Consider the following 23,581-nt stretch of genomic DNA (forward strand, 5'->3'; position numbering starts at 1 on the left):
AACCTTAAGCACATTTTTACATCCGCATTACTGCTTAATATTAGGAGTGATTAACTATTGTACTCTGTTGTATGTGTAAGGTTATTTTTTCAATCTGAAAAAAAACCTATATGCTACAAATAGAATGGTTGGTTGGTTGGTTAGTTAGTATGATAGTTAGATGCTACTTAAAGCTTTTGTTGCACAAGAAGTTGGTTGACTGAATGACACATTTAAGTTAATCCAGTTCAGCTAGAAGAAGGAAGTAGGAACTTTAGGATTTACTGATTTATTGACAGCAATCCTGGGTGAGGCCCAAGACTCTCACTATAAATAGGCTGACACTGGGACTTCACCTTCACATTGTTCTCAGTGTACTTTAAGCTGTACTTTAAGGTAAGATAACTTATTTTCGACGAGGGACCTAGCCGGTGCATCATGCTTAACGTTGATGTTCTGTGTTTTGTTCACTTATAGATGAACCTGCTTGTCTGCGTTGTAACGCTGTGCATCTGCGTGATGCAGGCCCATTCAAACCCATCAAGTAAGCTTTTAAACAATTACCTTCCAAAAACGTGACGTTTTGAATACATTTGTCCATTTTATTATACTGTTGTAGCTGAAGGTTTGGATTGTCCTTAACTTCTTCTATCTTATGGTTTATTTTATCAATGCTCTTGTATTTGAAGTTCTATCTTATGGTTATTTGATTAATGCTCTTGTATCTGAAGGTCTGGGTCGTCCCTATCTTATGGAGTGCTTTGAAGAGGCCAAAAAACTGGTGGATGATACTTACAAGTACTCGCGAGATGAGTGAGTTTGTTGTTGAATCTTATTCTGTCTTAACGAGAATTTTTAACAATCACCTTACAGAAAACAATACTGTAACAGGATACTTCCACTTTATGCATTAAAGTCACTTTTCCATTCGTCTAATGCAGCGGTTCCCAAACTTTTTTCCCTGCGCACCCCCTTCTACGTCCCAACCGGATTGGCGCACCCCCAATCCCCACTTCAAAAATAAGGAAACAAAACAAAGCTTTGTTTTATCGCCATATAAAGACTCATGTTTAATCATGCGCAAATAACCAGAACACGCATGACAATAACAACATCAACAAATATCCAACAAATAGGACAGCCAAGGGACACGACTGACGTTGTGTGCAAGATCTGCTCATGTGTGATACGCGCAATAGACAGGCAGACGACCGATCTACATGACCACTTTATGCGCCTCGCAGAAGTTAATAGAAATGATGATAAACAAAATATCACAGCGCATAGAGCAGAATTGTGAACGTTTCATGTCTCATGACAATTTACATTCTGGTGCTCATGTGTGATCCGCGCAAAAGACGGGCCGACGACCGATCTACATGACAACTGTTGCGTGTGCGCCACGCAGAAGTTAATAGAAATGATGATAAACAAAATATCACAGAGCATAGAGCAGGATTGTGAACGTTTACAATGTCTCATGTCAATTTACAATCTGCTAAATGTGTCTGCGTTGGCCGACTTACTTTTTTTAGTTAGGATATTGATGCTGCGCGCCTCCTATTTGCAACGGAACTATTTGTTTAAGATATAAACCCATTTAATTTAACACACACGCACTAAAACAGATGTTTTCGTTTTTAAATAAATATTTGGAAGCGAAAATTGAAAAGTGTGTTATGGAACACCGTTGTCTTCCATAACACAAGGGTTATGGAAATTAGAACGACAGTAGGCTACATTGAATTAAATTGCAATGAAGCTACAAACGATCCACAACATTAAAGAGAATAGGCTTCGAAACAGATAAAATAAATAAAAACGAGGTAATATTACACCAGACCGCCATTACATTTTTCATCTCGCGCACCCCCTGGTAGCAGCTCGCGTAGGCCTACCCCTGGGGGTGCGCGTACCACACTTTGGGAATCCCTGGTCTAATGATTCAACTATAATCAACAACGGTGATTGATAGAAAAAATGACCATTACATACCCGTTTCACTTTCACAATTAACGTGATGATAATCATGTTAATGCTGCTATGGTTCCCATGATCGTACCTTAACCGTACCATAACCATACCTCCCCCCCCCCCACTCCCCCGCCAGGAGTCTGAGCAGGGTTCGTCGAGAGGTCGTCTCTCCGGCGGACATCCTGCGTCTCATGAAGCAGCCGCGTGGAGACGCCCGCTCGGCCGTGCGCTCTGCCGACTACATGGCCCAGACGCTGCGCCTGCTACACGACCGCGTCCACCGCGTGCACAAACGCTCGCTCAACGCCACAGGTCAGGCGCACGCCGCTCTGTTGTTTGTGTGCACGCAGGAGTTTTATTAAGGGCAGGTAAAGTGGCAGAGAGGTGTTGGTGACTCCGGGTGGGGTCATACACGATGTGAATGTGTACGCACACATGCATATCGACACACATGGGCTTTGTGCATGCACACACATCCTCACTCGAACACACCCGCCCACCCACACTGTTTTCTGAACCTATGTCTGCTGTCCTCCAGATCTGCTCTCTCGTGAAGACCTGGAGGCTCTCTCGAGGATCTCTGGATGTGCAGTCAGGGTCAGCGATCCGCCCTGTGGCACCATTCAGAACCTGGACAAGTACAGGACCGCCACCAGCGTCTGCAACAACATGTAAGAGCCACTGTTTTATTCCCGTCAACTTGTAGTGCAGACAAAGGATGAGTTTTTCCCCATTCTACGGTTATTTTGAAACATTACAATTCAAATAAATGCAAATGCCGTTGATTACCACCAACGATATGTGGACAGAAGTGATGAAAAATGATTGAAAGATTGTGAAAACTAGACGTGGAGGCGGACGGTGTGTGTCAACTCATTACAGATTTTAAGACATCAGATTTTAAGACATCCCCCAACCACAAGTAACATGTGCACCGTTCAATGGAGGGAGAGAGGGAAGTTTCAAAGTAAAAGGGTTTCAACGTGCTGTCAACAGGATGAACCCTCGCCTGGGGGCCTCCAACACCCCCTTCAAGCGGTTGCTCCCCGCTCAGTATGACGATGGCGTCACTTTGCCCAACGGCTGGGATAGAACCCGTCGCTTCAACAACTTCGTTCTCCCTCTGGTATGTCAGCCCATGCGGCGGTGGCGGCAGCAGCAGCAGCATCGCGTGCCAGTAAAACCCACGTGCGGCCACTATAAAATGTTTATCTACAACGGCTGTGTCTGTCCTCCATAGGTCAGAGAGGTGTCCAACCGCATCCTGGCGACGACGGACAGGGCCGTGGTCAATGACACTGAATTTACCCACATGACGACCCTGTTCGGCCAGTGGAACGACCACGACCTCAGCTTCACACCCTTCTCCCCCAGCATCCGCTCCTTCAGCAACGGCCTCAACTGTGACGACAGCTGCGAGCGCGCCGAACCCTGCTTCCCCATTCAGGTATGCTCACCAACTGGGTTCCTGTTGGAGCTTTTATTGTGTAGTACGACCTATATGTTGTACACGGCACTCTACTACACAGATCCCCCGCGGGGACCCCCGTTTGCCAACTGGCCCAGACAGCTGCATCCCAGTCTTCCGATCGGCGCCTGTGTGTGGAACCGGAAATTCGGCATTCAATTTTGGGGGCGTGGCGAATAAGCGGGAGCAGATCAACACCCTGACGGCGTTCCTGGACCTGGGACAGGTGTACGGGTCGGAGGAGAAGCTGGCGTTGAACCTCCGCAACCTCACGAGCGATGCGGGCCTCCTGCGTGTCAACGACAAGTTCAGGGACAACGGCCGGGAGCTGCTGCCGTTCAGCCCCCTGCTGCCCGAAATATGCGCTACACGCAGGAGAGTCACAAACGACAGCAATGCCGAGGAGGTGCCCTGTTTCATTGCAGGTTGGCACATACGTTCGCGTGCTCTCTCTCTCTCTCTCTCTCTCTCTCTCTCTCTCTCAGCTGGCAAACAGTTTGTAGACTCCCGACTAGTGTTGTGTCAATACGATTGTGTACAGCTTGTGTCGTGTTTCCAGGTGACGTGCGTGTCGATGAGAACATTGCCCTGACGTCCCTCCACACCCTGTTCCTGCGAGAACACAACCGTCTGGCGCGCGAACTCAAGAAGCTAAACCCGCAGTGGGACGGTGAGACCCTCTACCAAGAGGCTCGTAAAATCATGGGCGCGTACACTCAGGTAAGCCCCGCCCCCGCACCTCTTTATCCATCTCCTCTACTCTCACATCTCCGATACATCCTCTACTGACTGTACTTCTCCTCCCCTCCCCCCCTCAACATGTGTCCCTCCTCCTCTACCTCTTTTCCCTCATCCTCCTCAGCAACAAGAGTTTCTCCTCCACCTCACCACGCGTACCTCCTCAATACGTGCACTTCCTCCTCCTCACCACGTGTATTTCCTCCTCCTTAGGTGTTTGTTTTCAGGGACTACCTGCCCCACATCGTGGGTGACGAGGCCATGTCCAGACAGCTGGGCCGCTACCCGGGCTACAACCCCAAAGTGGACCCCAGCATCGCCAACGTGTTCGCCACTGCTGCCTACCGCTTCGCTCACCTGGCCCTCCAGCCCTTCCTAGCTCGCCTGGACGACAACTACCGGGAGAACACCTACATCCCAAACGTGCCGCTCTTCAAGGCCTTCTTCAGCCCCTGGAGGATCGTATTCGAAGGTGAGCAGAGAGGACACAGAGAGGAGCAGAGAGGACACATTCATGTTTGCAAGAAACATGACTTTCAAGCAAGATCGTTTTCTTCACATTGTTGTTGGTTCGTTACAGGCGGGATCGACCCCCTGATCCGAGGTCTTGCGGGCCGTCCTGCCAAACTGAACGTTCGGAGTCCCACGCTGGTGAACGCGTTGCGGGAGAGGCTCTTCGAGTTTGTCGAGCACCTGGCTCTGGACCTGGGGGCGCTCAACATGCAGAGGAGCCGGGACCACGCCATCCCTGGTACCTATCCCCTAAAAGCCTCTCCTCCTCTCGTCTGCTGCCTCTTTGCTCGCTTGATTCAGTTTACCTTTATTCAATTGATGCTGCAAAGGCTTTGCGATCTGATGGAAATCCACCTCTTTTACTAAACACGCTAGGCTACAACGCGTGGCGTAAGTTGTGTGGGCTGTCGCAGCCTCGCAACCAGGCCGAGCTGGCTCGGGTTCTGAACAATGCGGGCCTGGCGACCAGGCTCCTGCAGCTGTACGGAACACCCAGCAACATCGACGTGTGGCTGGGAGGCGTGGCAGAACCCTTGGTCAAGGGAGGCCGTGTGGGCCCTCTGTTCTCCTGCCTCATCGCCCACCAGTTCAAGAACATCCGCCAGGGAGACAGGTACGCATGCAGACATGTACAGACCGGATTGACGTTGGGGTGCAAAACGGAAAGAAGGGCGACCCGGTTTGATCTAGATAAACTTGAGGATGATTGATGATGCAAGTTTGAGTTGAATTATGAGGCAGGTGATTGAGGAGCAGAAGCGGGGTAGGGGTCTGTAGTGTATGTGGAAATCATGGGAGGCCCACTTCACTACCCAGGCACGATCCATCTCATGAACAACATTGAGGTCTTTGCCGTGGACAGGTTGTGGTACGAGAATTCGGGCGTGTTCAGCCCCAGCCAGAGGAATGTGCTGCGCACTGCCTCCCTGGCCAGGATCATCTGCGACAACACGGGCATCTCCAGTGTCCCCCAGGACCCCTTCAGCCTCCTCAGCCGTAGCAACCGCCTGGTCCCCTGCTCCAAAGTCACAAGCATAAGCCTCTTGCCATGGAGAGAGAGGCCCTACCTTGCGCCGGCATCAGGTGAGGAACAGGGATGTGGTCAAAGGCTCACTTTCACTTCAGAAAAAAACATTAGCGTGCACATTTTATTGAATCCTGTTTTTAAAAGCCTTGTTTGTTTTTGCAGGCAAAAATGAAGTTCTTGCAGCCATTGAAGCTGAGGTAATAATTAGTAATATTTCTTTATCAAGGACAACACACTTATTGATAGGTTAAATTCCCTTACTTGCCCACAGATCCTCCCCCTTTTCTTTTTAATACACTGATGTTTAAATACTGAGGGAGAAGAGATGACGCATACTGATTTTTATTATCCTGTTTGAATCCAGAGGACCAAGCTGAACCAGGCAGAGCAGATCATCCTGGGAAAGAAGGAGCTGCAGATGGAAGAGGAAAATAAGGTGGTTATGTCTCATATCTCTGTAGGACGAGAAGAATGAGCTAGTTCAGGAATAAGGACGTGTGATCTTCTGAACAATTATCGGTCTTCTTATTGGTTATTGGATATGATTTACTCCCGCTTTCATTGCTTGTGAAATTCGTCAATGAGTTATATTATAGAAAAACTTAGGACAGATCATTAAGGTCTGTGACCTAATCCCCATTTTGCACAGATTCACTCATGACTTAAACAAGGATCAGCTGCTGCTCATTTTTCATAATCCTACAAGCGCCTCGCATAGACAGTACAGACATTGTAGACTGAGCCAGTACATGAACATCTGACACATGATCAAGCTGTTACACTAACATTACCTTCTGCTTGTGTTTTCCTCCTCTGAAGGTTCCCTATGCATAAGAGGTGAGCCTGGCCCTTGAAAGAAAGAATTCTAATCAATGCAACCCGTTTACTGTCTTTACCTGCTTGACTTTACGGTGAATTTGTGTCGCACCATTCCATAAACTGCTTCTTCTCTCAATGCCGTAGGCCCCTTAAGGACCACTGTTACACCATGAAACATACACTGAAATGTTTCACCACAACTCTGACAATGTAATTACTTTGTCAAAGTATGTTCAATGTTACCATGGACATTTTAGGCATTTTGTTTCTGTTTGGTTTATGCACTAAATGTATTTGCACAAATCAATTGTTTGAATCTGATGTAATCCAACATTTTTTAACCTGTATAATATGTAGCGCAACAACTAAGCAACTAAGCAACTAACTAACTACTAACAACAAAGTATGTTCAATGTTACCATGGACATTTTAGGCATTGTTTCAATGAATTATGTTTGAATCTGATCTAATCCAACTGTATAATATGTAGCGCAACAACTGCTTTGAATAAATCATTCTTCAGTGGTTGGAATTGTTCATTCAAGATAATATGTTTTGGATTTACGCGATTTAACCAAGTGGACGTCTGGCACACCCGGGTGGCCATTGATGGAACTGCAATGCTGTAAACAGGCCATGGATCCAACAACACAAAAAGATACACACTAAATCCATTAATCTTTCCAAAAATTGGAAGACAAATGGGCCATCTTTCAACACTGCTTCTCTTTCCCATCAGCGTCAGGATGAATAGATCTCAAATAATTCTGATTCAAAAGATAATCTGTAGGTCATGGCTTGTTTCCATGAGACAGCCTGGGAAGATACAAAGGACAACTACCTGTTTCTTGTTTGATGATTGGTTTTCGTTTGTTGACGCAATATGTTTGTTTGGGTAATCAATACCGTCCCACACAAGATCAAATCACAAATACATTGAAACAGTTGATCAAGTTCAGTTGATCATCTAAAGGTATGCGTTAATATAATAATAATAATAATAACAATAATACATTCGAGAAAGTATATTCCAGGCTTCCAAAACAAAATCTAGTTTTAGGGTAGGCCTAAATGATTGGTTAAATGATTTGGGAAAGAACAGCTGATACAGCGGTAAATTGTAGGCCTACTTTTAAATCAATGCATCTGCAAACACCGTACAGCAAACACAATGTTCTTGACAAAGACATCGTGTACAAGCCCATTACTTTTAGGATTGATGAGTATTTGATCGTGAGAAAACATAGTTTTACCGCGAGTGAGTGTTTAAAATAATGAATGAATGCGGGTGATGCTTGGTGCGCGTGTGTGCACGCCCATCTGTCTAAACACACGCAAATTAAACACGTAAGTGTATGAGAAGGACATCGAGTCAGTCGACCTGCGATAAGCAGCTGATTCTGAACGAACTCGTCTTCGAGATGAACGTGTTCTAACGCATTTTTAATCAATGAAATGTTAACACAACAGTATATATCTGACCATTTAATTTTCGGGGAATTTTAGGGGAAGCCGAGCTTCCCTTGCAGTCGAGAAGTCGCCACTACGAAAGAATGCAATGTATCCAACTAGCGGGATCTAAACAAACTAAGCTCCAGCGAACAATGCAGAAATAGTGGAGAATGGCGAAACACAGCAACTCTAGCCTAGGCCTACTCTCAACCAAAATAAAACTAATCGCCGCCCGGTGCAGCAGTGTGAACTGCCCCGTTTTTAGAACGTCTCAGCCCGTCTCGTCGCAAGGAGTCGCAAGGAGTTGCGAGTTGCAAGCAGTTGCGTCGCGAATCTTTGGTCTGAACTGGGCTTTAGCATTATAAGCAGTGGCGGTTTTAGGCACGGGCGAAAAACGACACACGAGAAAGAAAATGATCCGCATTTTCTATTAACGATAATGCCCCCCCCCCCGTCAACAAATCCGCCACACATTGCTACCTGGCGGGTATTCCATCAACCAAGCTAAACCCAAAGCCGGGCTTATTTTGCTGGCTTCTTTCAGCTAGAGTTGCGTTCCATTAATGTGGCTTAAGGGAATCTCCGCTAAGTAACCATGGCAACTTATCCGACCAAACAACCATCAAGCTAAACATAAAGCCGGGCTTCTTTCAGCTGGAGTTGCGTTCCATGAACGTCACTTAAGGGAATCTCCGCTAAGTAACCATGGCAATTTATCCGACCAAACTAACCTGGTCGGGAGCAGGTTAACTGTCAGGCTAACTTGAGCGGTGTTTCAGAGAAATCCATCTGTTAGCAACAATTGTACCATTAGAAGGTTCCACCAAGCACAGTCCTCACAATTTTGTCATAAATGTAGGCCTACATATAAGTACAAACAGCGTATATTTTCACTAAGGGTCTAAGATTAAATGACGCAAATGAAATAATTCAATGAATTGCTATCTATTATTACTGTGGCGATTTGTTCAACACATTTTTACACAAATCTATGTATTATCGCGTTATCAGTAATCAGCGGCTGGGTGAATGGTCTAGCACTTGCCCTGTGATACGTGCGACCCGAGTTCTAATGTGTAGTATTCTTGGCGTTGGCTTCATTTTGTAATTCCCTTTATTAATTTTATTAATTTTATTAATTACCTAATTAAGAATATTCAAAGAAATGGAAAATAAATGGCATGAAAAGTTATTTGACTTCTCTAGTAATGCTTCCTATATTAGGCTACTATTAGCCTACTTGCGTGGGGATAGAACCCCGGACGACCGGGTAGGCCTACAAGTCCGACACGTTAACTCGAGACTATCTCCCTGCTTTTAAATCCATGGTCAATATTAAATTAAAATATGTTACGCTTAATACTACTTATGCATTCAACAGATCGCCGATTTTTGTGCCAGGCAGCCTCCCTGTTTCTATTAATGGTTACGGTGTTCCCTTTTTGAGTTATTATATGCGTGTAGGCCTACTCCTCCTCCACAAGCAGCTTCTGTTCGCCGCTGGAAAATATCCCGCTCGGTCCTTTTCGGACATTTGATCCATGATTCGACATTCACGGTTCTGGGCTGGTTACATATCTCGTGAACGCGCGTAATCCACGATAATGTGAGCCTGGTTTGAACTAACCTGAGCAATGCGCGGCTGAACTGCGTTGATGGAACGGCTTTAGTCTCAAGTGGAAGTTGGCGCTAGTTCTAACCAGGCTTAAACAACTAATCACCGCTTTCGTTAGCGACTTTGATGGAATACCCCCCTGGTCTGTGGGAAACACTGCCGTGATCCAAATGCAATCGCGGCTGCGACGTGAATGCACGGTAAAGTTGCGCAACACAGGTGGGGCTTATTGACACATCATGAACCAAGTCTGAGGCTAAAGCTAACCTCAATCGACCCAGACATCACAGAACTCTGTTTACAGAGCCACGCACACCCCTCTCACTAAGCATGATAGGCCCAGAGTCGCCATTACCAATTTCTTTTTTATTATTATTCTTATGGGTACATTCCCCAGGATTACTTTGAGAAGGTCACAGTAGGGCCTACTATTCTTAATTTTCAATTTGTGCCTGAGTAGGCTACATTCTCCTTCAAACCTAAACATTATATTCTGACCTGTTGTTAGTATTGTCTCGTTGCAAGTGTTTAAATACAATACATGAGTTTACATAGTCTACAGTTGGTTGTTCAGTCAAGTAAAGTTATGTGAATAATAAATCATATTATTAATATTAATGCCTTCTTTGTAAACTTTATTTTAATTCCGGTGGTACTTGGAGAGCCAAATCATTTCTAAGGTGGTACTCATGGTAAAAAGTTTGAGAACCACTGTTCTAGAATATCTTATAGAACACGGCCAAAAGCTGTGTGTGCCTCCAGATGGTATTATGAATAAACGTCTGGTTCTACATCATTGCTTCTTTAGCGCTCGTGTGGGTGATCTACCGGTCACCTCCGTCACACGGTAAAATCCATACCGTAGTGCAAATTCACACCGGTGTACTCTCTATACTGTTTTGCCATACACCCCTAAGTCCCACCCACTGGAACTAGTGCTTGTAGTTTTTTAGAGCCCCCCCCCTCCCCTTACACTTCCTGCTTTAAATGACGCAAAAATCGTCATTTTGCGTCATTTAAAGCAGGAAGTGTTAGAGGCAGATACGGAGCTCTGCCATCTCAGGGGAAAATGAGGGAATGATGCAGGACCATTCAAAAATATGAAAAATATGGGTTTCTAACAATGCAAAGCTTAATGCAAATGGGTGAAGTGTCCCTTTAAGAGATGAGCCCTGTAAAACCGATATTAATTGAAACAGTAAAAAATGCATTGTAATAGTTAACAATACCACTTATAAAGCTGGTAGTGTCTGACTTTAATAGGTGTATAGACTAGTTAACTGAGTGGAGTCAACCAGCTGACATTGCCAGAATAAGCATCATGAAAACACAAGGAGGGAAACCACAGGAGGGCCTCTTCTTCACAAAGCCCTCCTCGTCTTCCCCTCCCCTGGTGACGTGAGCCAGACATCCCTCCCAGGGGCCACTTATACAACAAAGAGGTAACCAGGGTTCATCTTATGGAAGCATTTGTTGACTGAAGGAGGCCAGATAATATGAATACAGTGATTAACGTTTGGCTTTACTGTAACATTATTTACCTTATATACTTACAGTATATACTTACCCTTAATATCACCTTAGTTTACCTTAATATCTAAGTGAACTAAGTGAACTATACTGATGTCATTGACTACAGAGAGATAACTATCAATGTCACAGGTCAGAAAAATGCCTGCTTTGATTCACGGAACCCCCCGTATCGGAGGTGTTTATGAACGACAAAAGGGACAGGGCCCGGAACAGAGCCCCCCTGTTGACTCGGTTTTCCAAACATTTGGCTGAGAAGCCTCCATTATTTTCCACCATGAAGTCAGTCAATTAATGGAATGTCTGCCACTCATGAAATTCCTGAATACAGGCATGTACAAAAGGTTGTTAGCATAGTAAAGGGAAGCTCAAGGTTTTGATATAATGGATGGCGCTGAATGCAGTCATTCAACATGATGGTATAAAGCTTTATGGAAAGTCTTGGTCCACAGAAGTATCCTTTCACTGTGTAACCTATCTCAAGGGCAACAGACCTTCTGTTGCCAACACTCAGTCTGACGGGGGTATTCTCTGATATTATGAAGCTTACAGACTGCGTTGGGTTCTCAGACTCTCGGGTACTTCCACAAGTAAAGACTCCTAATGGTGTTTATCTCAACCATGGGGGAAAAGGAATTGGGGGAAATTAACTTTGGCTTTGACTCTCTGAAGTCCAGATTGAAACGAACATGGAGGAGAAAGCAATGTTTCAGTAGACAGCTGTCAGTTCACTTCGGGTCCATATAATTTCTCCGACGCTCCATTGTTCCGACATCTCGGTCGTATGCAGACTCCTCCGCCGGCAGAGCAGCCGGAGGAGTCTGCATACGACGGAGACAGAATGATATGGACCCGAAGTGAACTGACAGCTGTCTGCTGAAAACTATCTCGAATGCCGCCTGAGTTTGTTGTTGCTGGTGACGTAAAGAGGTCAACCGGTGGCTCTATTACCACTAGTTGAAATGGGTACAGTGCCACCTAACGTACCAGGGTATGACACGCTTCAGCCAATGAATCGATTTACTCACCGCCATGTATACATGGACAATTGCAGTTGACCAATTGAGGAGCATAGTCAAACTATGGCTTTAATCGAATTAAGCTGTACATGTAAACGTACAAACGTACAAACGAGTGTTTGTGTTTTTTACCATCCCAGCATGCCTTACATCCGTCTTTGCTACATGCTAACTAGCTAGTTATATGAACCTGTGCATTTTGTTACCACCAGAACAATACTAATCAGTAAGCATTGCCTACAATGCCATTACTATACCTTCTATTTACCAACTAGCTAGCATCTCCCAAAATCTATCTTGGCTTGGGTCTATCCCTGAATCTCGTAGCCTTACTGTTAGCCTCCTTTAGCAAGTCATCCAGCCCCTAACCTGCTCCCTTATACACTGTACTCAATGCAAGTTGCTTTGGATAAAAGTGTCAAAAAAATGGCTAAGATGTTGACGTTAACTTGACATGAAGATCATTACTACTGTTCACGCCCTTGGAACACAGCATCATTGCCAACAAGCTCTGGAACAAGTAAGATGCCTCATCACGTTTGTGATTAACTGCAAAAAGATATGATGAAAAGAGACAAGTGCTCCCTCGGAAATAAGAGTTTTTCCCTGTTTTACTTTTAGGAGACAATAAACGACAGGTAAATGACGAAATGACGGATAAAAAACCAAAACAACTGAAAACAAAAGCGGTCCAGTTGGTTCAAAAGTTACCGGTCCCCTGGTTCTCCACCCAATCAGGCTCTGGTCCTGTCCTTCCGTCCCGCCGACTCAACCGTGAGACGTCCTGGTTTCAGTTCAACTCCCTTCAGCTCCTCCGACTTTCGTCACCAAAGGGGCGCGGCACCGAGGGCCAATAGGAGCGTCCATAGAGGTGGGAGGAGCCATTGGAGGAGAGGAGGGGAGGAGCGGACCCCCGGCGGGGAGGCCACGTCGGAGGTGCACGAGCACACCTCGTAGCCGTTCTCCGCGTGGTCGGGGAGCTGCTGAACGCCGCCGCTGTCCACGGCGCTCTTGCCGTCGGCGTTGGGGGAGTCCGACTGCATCTCAGTGCAGAGCAGCCAGTCCTTGGCGATGAGCCGAGGAGCCTAAATCTTTCATTGTCCTTCTGTTTACACAAACACCAGCCATTGATGTGGCCCTGCCTTGTGTGTGTGCATGCATAGACGTATCCCTGTGGTTCCCCCACTTTACTTCAAAGAAAAGTGTTTCTTGAGCTCCTCCCGCCACACACACACACACACACACACACACACACACACACACACACACACACACACACACACACACACACACACACACACACACACACACACACACACACACACACACACACACACACACACACACACACACACAGGGTAAAGGTAAAAAGCTTCTACACACTTGGTTTTAGACCCAAAATAACAGAGTAGTAGAGAGCTCCAAAAAGGGTCTGGCCTGGGATTGGCTTTTACCTACCCCTGAATCCCAGCCAAAATAGTCTGGTGTCAGTTGACACTTGGCTTGAATTGTCACCAAGCCAATCAGCATCTTGTTGGCAACTTGAAAGAGATATGCTGATGGATTCTGTGTTACCGTAGCGAGCAACAGAAAACACAGAGACTATATCTTGGGTCTACTGAAGCCGTAACAGAGGGAGCAGAGAATGACATGTTTTCTGCTATGTGATTGTTTTTGGTGGACCCAACACCTCCCGGTCTTTGAAAAACGCATCAGATGGAAACTCGGACTGATTATGAAATGAAACGGAATAGAAATTCTACAATGTGTGTATTCAGACACACAGACAGGTGCCACTCGCACGGTCCTAGCTCATTGTCTGATCGGCAGGCCAAATTCTCTGGGCGGGCCAAGCAGAGAAAGGGGAGGTAACCTGGCCCCATATGACGACATATGGGGCCAGATCCCAAATCGGGATTTGAGCTTTTTGCAAACAAAAAAGGTCTTCATGGTCCTAATGGTCTATCAGGGTCTTAATGGTCTTTGTTAGGCTTGGCCCCCGTAAAATGCTGTTTGCAGATTCAATTTCTTATTGTGTTTGTATTAAAGTGTAGGTTTTATGTTTTGCAACCAATAACTCAACATGATTGCTTTTCTCCAGAAAGCGGCAAAGCAGGCCTCACATCTCAGGCAAAATTTTAGGTCACTACCTCACCAAATATTTGTGTTTTGCTATTTGTTTAGTTGTAGAGTTAGTAGTTCTTATTGTTTCTGGTGCCAGACTGTCCTACACTGAGCATCTCATGGGCTTGAGGGGCATTGACTATTGTCTAGTCATGGAGTTGCCTAACAGAGTTACACAAAATTTCTACATTATCATTATTTCTACACAGTTTGCCTCATTGAAGGGGAACTATAGGTAGGATAGACGATTGCAACTTTCCTGTGGCGGTTGCAACTCAAATGTTGCGATTCTTGATGGAGAGAAACAGCAAGCATGTTTTAAGAACATTAAAACAAACCTATTTGACATAACTAATAACAATGAAATGTCTTTTAAAGCAGAAATGGTCCACTTTCCTCAGTAAGAGTGTTGCATGGTTTCTCCTGTGTCTCATATTATGTATTTAAAGACTTTGAATCAATTCCCTCGACGATGATGTGGTGGATTAAAAGGATTTTAAGGCTTAATATTTTTAACATAACCTTACCTTTTTTAGAATACCAAGGAAAAAAAAGATTTTCTTTCCTTATTACCAGAAATACAATGTTTGTCATAGGAGAGGACAGAGAGCACAACCGTTAAGCACATTTTTACATCCACATTATTGCTTAATATTAGGAGTGGTTAACTATTGTACTCTGTTGTAGGCTATGTGTAAGGTTATTTTTTCAATCTGAAAAAAAAAACTTATGTGCTACAAATAGAAGGTTAGTTAGTTAGTATGATAGTAGTTAGATGCTACTTAAAGCTTTTGTTGCACAAGAAGTTGGTTGACTGAATGATACATTTAAGTTAATCCAGTTCAGCTAGAAAGGGAACTTAGGAACTAGGAAGTAGGAACTTTAGGATTTACTGATATATTGAAAGCACCCCTGGGGGTGAGGCCCAAGACTCTCCCTATAAATAGGCTGACACTGGGACAGTCTTCACAACACCTTCACATTGTTCTCAGTGTACTTTAAGCTGCCCGTGCAGAGGTAAGAGGACTTATTTTCTACGAGGGACCTAGCCGGCGCATCATGCTTAACGTTGATGGTTGATGTTCTGTGTTATGTTCAATTATAGATGAACCTGCTTGTCTGCGTTGTAACGCTGTGCATCTGCGTGATGCAGGCCCATTCAAACCCATCAAGTAAGCTTTTAAACAATTACCTTCCAAAAACGTGACGTTTTGAATACATTTGTCCATTTTATTATACTGTTGTAGCTGAAGGTTTGGATTGTCCTTAACTTCTACTATCTTATGGTTTATTTTATCAATGCTCTTGTATTTGAAGTTCTATCTTATGGTTATTTGATTAATGCTCTTGTATCTGAAGGTCTGGGTCGTCCCTATCTTATGGAGTGCTTTGAAGAGGCCAAAAAACTGGTGGATGATACTTACAAGTACTCGCGAGATGAGTGAGTTGTTGTTTAATCTTATTCTGTCTTAACGAGAATTTTTAACAATCACCTTACAGAAAAGGATACTGTAACAGGATACTTCCACTTTATGCATTAAAGTCACTTTTCCATTCGTCTAATGATTCAACTATAAACACAACGGTGATGGATAGAAAAAAATGACCATTACATACCCGTTTGTCTTTCACAATTAACCTGATGATAATCATGTTAATACTGCTATGGTTCCCATCGTACCTTAACTGTACCATAACCATACCTCCCCCCCCCCCCCCCCCTCCCCCGCCAGGAGTCTGAGCAGGGTTCGTCGTCAAGACGTCGCACCGGCGGACATCCTGCGTCTCATGAAGCAGCCGCGTGGAGTCGCCCGCTCGGCCGTGCGCTCTGCCGACTACATGGCCCAGACGCTGCGCCTGCTGCACGACCGCGTCCACCGCGTGCACAAACGCTCGCTCAACGCCACAGGTCAGGTGCACGCCGCTCTGTTGTTTGTGTGCATGCAGGAGATTTATTATAAGGGCAGGTAAAGTGGCAGAGAGGTGTTGGTGACTCCGGGTGGGGTCATACACGATGTGAATGTGTACACGCACATGCATATCGACACACATGGGCTTTGTGCATGCACACACACCCTCACTCGAACATACCCGCCCACCAGTGTTGGGGGTAACGAGTTACAAAGTAATGGATTACAGTAACGATATATATATATTTTACAATTTACAATAGTAACTAGTAATAAGTAACTAATACTTTTTTGTAGAGTAACTACCCCAACACTGCCACCCACCCACACCGTTTTCTGAACCTATGTCTGCTGTCCTCCAGATCTGCTCCCTCGTGAAGACCTGGAGGTTCTCTCGAGGATCTCTGGATGTGCAGCCAGGGTCAGCGATCCGCCCTGTGGCACCATTCAGAACCTGGACAAGTACAGGACCGCCACCAGCGTCTGCAACAACATGTAAGAGCCACTGTTTTATTCCCGTCAGCTTGTAGTGCAGACAAAGGATGAGTTTTTCCCCATTCTACGGTTATTTTGAAACATTACAATTCAAATAAATGCAAATGCCGTTGATTACCACCAACGATATGTGGACAGAAGTGATGAAAAATGATTGAAAGATTGTGAAAACTAGATGTGGAGGCGGACGGTGTGTGTCAACTCATTACAGATTTTAAGACATCCCCCAACCACAAGTAACATGTGCACACTTCAATGGAGGGAGAGAGGGAAGTTTCAAAGTAAAAGGGTTTCAACGTGCTGTCAACAGGATGAACCCTCGTCTGGGGGCCTCCAACACCCCCTTCAAGCGGTTGCTCCCCGCTCAGTACGACGACGGCGTCGCTTTGCCCAACGGCTGGGATAGAACCCGTCGCTTCAACAACTTCGTTCTCCCTCTGGTATGTCAGCCCATGTGGCGGCGGCGGCAGCAGCATCGCGTGCCAGTAAAACCCACGTGCGGCCACTATAAAATGTCTATCTACAACGGCTGTGTCCGTCCTCCATAGGTCAGAGAGGTGTCCAACCGCATCCTGGCGACGACGGACAGGGCCGTGGTCAACGACACTGAATTTACCCACATGACGACCCTGTTCGGCCAGTGGAACGACCACGACCTCACCTTCACACCCTTCTCCCCCAGCATCCGCTCCTTCAGCAATGGCCTCAACTGTGACGAGAGCTGCGAGCGCTCCGAGCCCTGCTTCCCCATTCAGGTATGGTCACCGACTGGGTTCCTGTTGGAGCTTTTATTGTGTAGTACGACTTATATGTTGTACACGGCACTCTCCTACACAGATCCCCCGCGGGGACCCCCGTTTGCCAACTGGCCCAGACAGCTGCATCCCAGTCTTCCGATCGGCGCCTGTGTGTGGAACCGGAAATTCGGCATTCAATTTTGGGGGCGTGGCGAATAAGCGGGAGCAGATCAACACCCTGACGGCGTTCCTGGACCTGGGCCAGGTGTACGGCTCGGAGGAGAAGCTGGCGTTGAACCTCCGCAACCTCACGAGCGATGCGGGCCTCCTGCGCGTCAACGACAAGTTCAGGGACAACGGCCGGGAGCTGCTGCCGTTCAGCCCCCTGCTGCCCGAAATGTGCGCTACACGCAGGAGAGTCACAAACGACAGCAATGCCGAGGAGGTGCCCTGTTTCATTGCAGGTTGGCACATATATGCGCTCGCTCTCTCTCTCTCCGTTTTGTTTCTATCACTATCATAACTGGCAAACAGTTTGTAGACTCCCGACTAGTGTTGTGTCAATACGATTGTGTACGGCTTGTGTCGTGTTTCCAGGTGACGTGCGTGTCGATGAGAACATTGCCCTGACGTCCCTCCACACCCTGTTCATGCGAGAACACAACCGTCTGGCGCGCGAACTCAAGAAGCTAAACCCGCAGTGGGACGGTGAGACCCTCTACCAAGAGGCTCGTAAAATCATGGGCGCGTACGCTCAGGTAAGCCCCACCCCCGCACCTCTTTATCCATCTCCTCTACTCTCACATCTACAATACATCCTCTACTGACTGTACTTCTCCTCCCCTCCCCCCCTCAACATGTGTCCCTCCTCCTCTACCTCTTTTCCCTCATCTTCCTCAGCAACAAGAGTTTCTCCTCCACCTCACCACGCGTACCTCCTCAATACGTGTACTTCCTCCTCCTCACCACATTTATTTCCTCCTCCTTAGGTGTTTGTTTTCAGGGACTACCTGCCCCACATCGTGGGTGACGAGGCCATGTCCAGACAGCTGGGCCGCTACCCGGGCTACAACCCCAAAGTGGACCCCAGCATCTCCAACGTGTTCGCCACCGCCGCCTACCGCTTCGGTCATCTGGCCATCCAGCCCTTCCTAGCTCGCCTGGACAACAACAACCGGGAGAACGCCCGCATCCCCAACGTGCCGCTCTTCAAGGCCTTCTTCACCCCCTGGAGGATCGTATTCGAAGGTGAGCAGAGAGGACACAGTGTTTGCAAGAAACATGAATTTCAAGCAAGATCGTTTTCTTCACATTGTTGTTGGTTCGTTACAGGCGGGATCGACCCCCTGATCCGAGGTCTTGCGGGCCGTCCTGCCAAACTGAACGTTCGGAATCCCGTGCTGGTGGACGCGTTGCGGGAGAGGCTCTTCCAGTTTGTCATGGAGCTGGCTCTGGACCTGGGGTCACTCAACATGCAGAGGAGCCGGGACCACGCCATCCCTGGTACCTATCCCCTAAAAGCCTCTCCTCCTCTCGTCTGCTGCCTCTTTGCTCGCTTGATTCAGTTTACCTTTATTCAATTGATGCTGCAAAGGCTTTGCGATCTGATGGAAATCCACCTCTTTTACTAAACACACTAGGCTACAACGCGTGGCGTAAGTTGTGTGGGCTGTCGCAGCCTCGCAACCAGGCCGAGCTGGCTCGGGTTCTGAACAACGCGGGCCTGGCGACCAGGCTCCTGCAGCTGTACGGAACACCCAGCAACATCGACGTGTGGCTGGGAGGCGTGGCAGAACCCTTGGTCAAGGGAGGCCGTGTGGGCCCTCTGTTCTCCTGCCTCATCGCCAACCAGTTCAAGAACATCCGCCAGGGAGACAGGTACGCATGCAGACATGTACAGACCGGATTGACGTTGGGGTGCAAAACGGAAAGAAGGGCGACCCGGTTTAATCTAGATAAACTTGAGGATGATTGATGATGCAAGTTTGAGTTGAATTATGAGGCAGGTGATTGAGGAGCAGGAGCGGGGTAGGGGTCTGTAGTGTATGTGGAAATCATGGGAGGCCCACTTCACTACCCAGGCACGATCCATCTCATGAACAACATTGAGGTCTTTGCCGTGGACAGGTTGTGGTACGAGAATTCGGGCGTGTTCAGCCCCAGCCAGAGAAATGTGCTGCGCACTGCCTCCCTGGCCAGGATTATCTGCGACAACACGGGCATCTCCAGTGTCCCCCAGGACCCCTTCAGCCTCCTCAGCAGTAGCAACCGCCTGGTCCACTGCTCCAGAGTCCAAAGCATAAGCCTCTTGCCATGGAGAGAGAGGCCCTACCCTGCGCCGGCATCAGGTGAGGAACAGGGATGTGGTCAAAGGCTCACTTTCACTTCAGAAAAAAACATTAGCGTGCACATTTTATTGAATCCTGTTTTTAAAAGCCTTGTTTGTTTTTGCAGGCAAAAATGAAATTCTTGCAGCCATTGAAGCTGAGGTAATAATTAGGAATATTTCTTTATCAAGGACAACACATTTATTGATATATTCAATTCCCTTACTTGCCCACAGATCCTCCCCCCTCTTTCTTTTTAATACACTGATGTATAAATACTGAGGGAGAAGAGATGACGCATACTGATTTTTATTATCCTGAATCCAGAGGGCCAAGCTGAACCAGGCAGAGCAAGTCATGCTGGGAAAGGAGCTGCTGATGGAAGAGGAAAATAAGGTGGTTATGTCTCACATCTCTGTAGGACGAGAAGAATGAGCTAGTTCAGGAATAAGTATGTGTGATCTTCTAAACAATTATCTGTGTTCCTATTGGTAAATGGAATGATTTACTCCCGCTTTCATTGCTTGTGAAATTCGTCAATGAATTATATTATAGAAAAACTTAGGACAGGTCATTAAGGTCTGTGACCTAATCCCCATTTTGCACAGAGTCACTCATGACTTAAACAAGGATCAGCTGCTGCTAATTTTTCATAATCCTACAAGCGCCTCGCATAGACAGTACAGACATTGTAGACCGAGCCAGTACATGAACATCTGACACGTGATCAAGCTGTTACACTAACATTACCTTCTGCTTGTGTTTTCCTCCTCTGAAGGTTCCCTATGCATAAGAGGTGAGCCTGGCCCTTGAAAGAAAGAATTCTAATCAATGCAACCCGTTTACTGTCTTTACCTGCTTGACTTTACGGTGAATTTGTGTCGCACCATTTCATAAACTGCTTCTTCTCTCAATGCCGGAGGCCTTTTTTTTTTAGGACCACTGCTACACCATGAAACGTACACTGAAATGTTTCACCACAACTCTGACAATGTAATTACTTTGTCAAAGTATGTTCAATGTTACCATGGACATTTTAGGCATTGTTTCAATGAATTCTGTTTGAATCTGATCTAATCCAACTGTATAATATGTAGCGCAACAACTGCTTTGAATAAATCATTCTTCAGTGGTTGGAATTGTTCATTCAAGATAATATGTTTTGGATTTACGCGAGCTCATTCATAGCCAAACTGAGAGCGCCAGTATAGAACTATTCTTTTAACCAAGTGGACGTCTGGCGCACCCGGGTGGCCATTGATGGAACTGCAATGCTGTAAACAGGCCATGGATCCAACAACACAAAAAGATACACACTAAATCCATTAATCTTTCACCTCAATATAAAAAAATTGGAAGAAAAATGGGCCATCTTTCAACACTGCTTCTCTTTCCCATCAGCGTCAGGATGAATAGATCTCAAATAATTCTGAAAAGATAATCTGTAGGTAATGATTTGTTTCCATAAAACAGCCTCTGAAGATACAAAGGACAACTACCTGTTTCTTGATAACTAACATTATGCATTGAAATTATCCCAAATATGTAATGGGGTAACATTGTATGTTTTATGTAATTGATGGTTAAAGTAGCCTACAGAACCTGCCTGATGTCGATTTTTCATTTGGCGAACGTTGATCCAATATCCGATAAAAAGTTATAGTACGAATTTTGTGCTGTACATTTATGCAAATTCTTCCATCACTGAAAAATCTAACAGTGGCCTAAATCTAATTCACATTGTCAGCATGAAACCTTACTTCATGTAGCAGAACATGTTACGCGCCAGACCTATTGCACTCGTTATTACGGGTAGACAGCCCGTAACATTTATGTCTGTCCCCACTTTCCCTGGGTGAGCGCAATCGTACCTATAGGAGGTTAGGTGAGAGAGGTACTCACTGCAGGTCCACAGCCACCGTAGGCGAACAGCTGTCACTGTCTCTGTCGCCGCACCGGCACCTCGTCTCCACGTGACCCGCACGCGCTTTGATTCCCGTCGTTCAGTTTCCCCGTGTATTAACAACCAAAAGTTCCCTCATTGTAGTGTTTTGACAGCAAAACATCCCAAACCGAAGGATACTTCGGGTTAGGTCCTATACCCGAGTCCTGCAGAGAGCCACCTCCAGAGACTCTCAGATCAACCTGCATCCTCAGCTGTTGCAATTGAACGCTAATGAGCACCTCAACACCGCCCCCTCTGTGTGATGTCAGTACTGACCCTAACCATAAGCACACTTAAGCTATCCCTATTCCTCACCGCCTAACACCGCGGTCGGTTGAATAATCTTTTATGAAGAAATATATTATTTTTCATTATCAAAAGGTACAAAAACATGTTAAACATCCGTGCATAGAGAGGGTCAAACATCAGCGACAGAGTTAACTTAAATTAAGCAATGCAAAAAAACATGTTTACAAAACAATGTGCTTAACAATAAGACCCCCCACACTGCTGAGCACAAGGAGGCTTCACCTGATATACCAACCCCATATAGTTACACATGCTTTGAAATAGAACGTGGAAGACAATGGTGAAAATCTCACTCCCGACCTTAACGGCCATTGGGGGTGAGATGGAAACCACTGTTGAAAGGGGGCCTAGAAAAGTGCACATTTCGATCTTTCGGTCCAGAAGTTGTTGTGGATAAAACCGACAACCTAACTCTTAACAAAATACAAGTGGTCGAGAAGGACTAGGGTTGAATGAGCAAGGCTTTATTGTAACTGCATAGAGTTACAATAGAACATGAGTTTGCAAAGAACTCCCAAGTGCCACCTGAGCTCTGGGAGATAACCACAAAATGTGTAACCCTGTTGGCCAATCACAATGTTCTAAACTACGAGCCCTACCCATTCCTCATTAACATTTATCTTTCCGCCCCCGGGAAGTATACACAGTAATACAGTAATTCTGCAAGAATTATGTACAAAAGGGTTACATATTAAACATTGTAGCAGTGTTTCCCACAGGATTTTGAGAGACTATGGTTGGATCTTGGACCCTCTAGGGGGGTCGGGAGGCATGCTCCCCCGTAAGATTTTTTTTTACATTTTAAAGTTAAATGCATCGATCTGGTGGACTTTGAAAGCAAAATTAAGAGGCTAGATTTATGAAGACCTGTATGCTCTTGTAAACAATTTAATCATAAACACATTGGTTGTATAGATACGAATGGTGAAAACACAAAATCAACTAGAGCAAACATCTGAGCCATCAAAGAAATTAAGCAAACGTGGTTAACTGTGTTGAACTAGTTTATTTTTTTGAAAATAAAAGAATAAATAATTAATCCCATCATCCCTATTTACAAACTTTGCACCCCGAATTCGGACATTTGATTTTCCTGGCCTTTGAGAAAAACAGCTCTAATGCCCTTTGGTAATTAAATGCCTCTGGACTCTGCCCATTGATCGAGACCCTCAGGCAGGCAGCCAGGTGCTCTCCTTGCAGCCTGTTACGAAGGTCTGATTTGACCTGAAAATGAAGATAACTACAATTAGCCAAATGAATGAAAATATTTTGAGCACACTGCTCTTTTAATTAAGAAGAGTATGCAGTTCATCATGTAAGTGCAATGGGTTAAATGTTTGGCACACATCTCAGCAACATATTGCCATGCCCTCTGTCCTTACCCTGTTCACTGTGGAGAAGTCTCTCTCAGTTGACCCTTCAACTTTATTAACAAAAAAAGCCTGATGTTACATGGTGAGGCAACTTGCTCCTCAGATGCTGAAAATAATTAACGATAGTTACAAGGCTCGCGAGTCGCGGGGCTCTCGTCCGCGACGCCTTGTAAACGTTAAGTTAACTTACGTTGTCAGAGCCGCTGGTAATAACAAAGATTCTCTAA

The 23,581-nt window shown here is 45.8% G+C and overlaps 2 protein-coding genes across 4 annotated transcripts; both read left to right on the forward strand.

Moving 5' to 3' along the window:
* Nucleotides 1-456: 456 nt before the first annotated feature.
* Nucleotides 457-6,894, forward strand: LOC311367820 (eosinophil peroxidase-like; the record flags this gene model as incomplete). 2 transcript variants are annotated; one of them, XM_084486651.1, is made up of 14 exons in its annotated part: nt 457-523; nt 711-792; nt 2,090-2,265; nt 2,492-2,624; nt 2,950-3,079; nt 3,194-3,400; nt 3,483-3,846; nt 3,981-4,141; nt 4,373-4,631; nt 4,740-4,910; nt 5,048-5,285; nt 5,535-5,755; nt 5,862-5,896; nt 6,064-6,174. In XM_084486651.1, 14 exons carry the CDS (start codon nt 457-459, stop codon nt 6,172-6,174), a joined length of 2,355 nt encoding a protein of 784 aa, XP_084342777.1. The 2 variants fall into 2 exon arrangements, with proteins under 2 accessions (XP_084342777.1, XP_084342776.1); XM_084486650.1 differs by lacking the exons at nt 457-523; nt 711-792 and adding an exon at nt 6,519-6,894 and having other exon boundaries at nt 2,132-2,265; nt 6,064-6,135.
* Nucleotides 6,895-15,242: 8,348 nt separating this feature from the next.
* Nucleotides 15,243-20,607, forward strand: LOC311367819 (eosinophil peroxidase-like; the record flags this gene model as incomplete). 2 transcript variants are annotated; one of them, XM_084486649.1, is made up of 16 exons in its annotated part: nt 15,243-15,275; nt 15,364-15,430; nt 15,618-15,699; nt 15,992-16,167; nt 16,531-16,663; nt 16,974-17,103; nt 17,212-17,418; nt 17,501-17,864; nt 17,998-18,158; nt 18,390-18,648; nt 18,733-18,903; nt 19,041-19,278; nt 19,528-19,748; nt 19,855-19,889; nt 20,055-20,123; nt 20,506-20,607. In XM_084486649.1, exons 2-16 carry the CDS (start codon nt 15,364-15,366, stop codon nt 20,518-20,520), a joined length of 2,328 nt encoding a protein of 775 aa, XP_084342775.1. In that variant the 5' UTR covers nt 15,243-15,275. The 2 variants fall into 2 exon arrangements, with proteins under 2 accessions (XP_084342775.1, XP_084342774.1); XM_084486648.1 differs by lacking the exon at nt 20,506-20,607 and having other exon boundaries at nt 20,055-20,162.
* Between the last annotated feature and the right edge of the window lie 2,974 nt (nt 20,608-23,581).

This window comes from Micromesistius poutassou (assembly GCF_964030765.1).
Source record: "Micromesistius poutassou genome assembly, chromosome: 22".
In the NCBI taxonomy this organism is placed as follows: domain Eukaryota; kingdom Metazoa; phylum Chordata; class Actinopteri; order Gadiformes; family Gadidae; genus Micromesistius; species Micromesistius poutassou.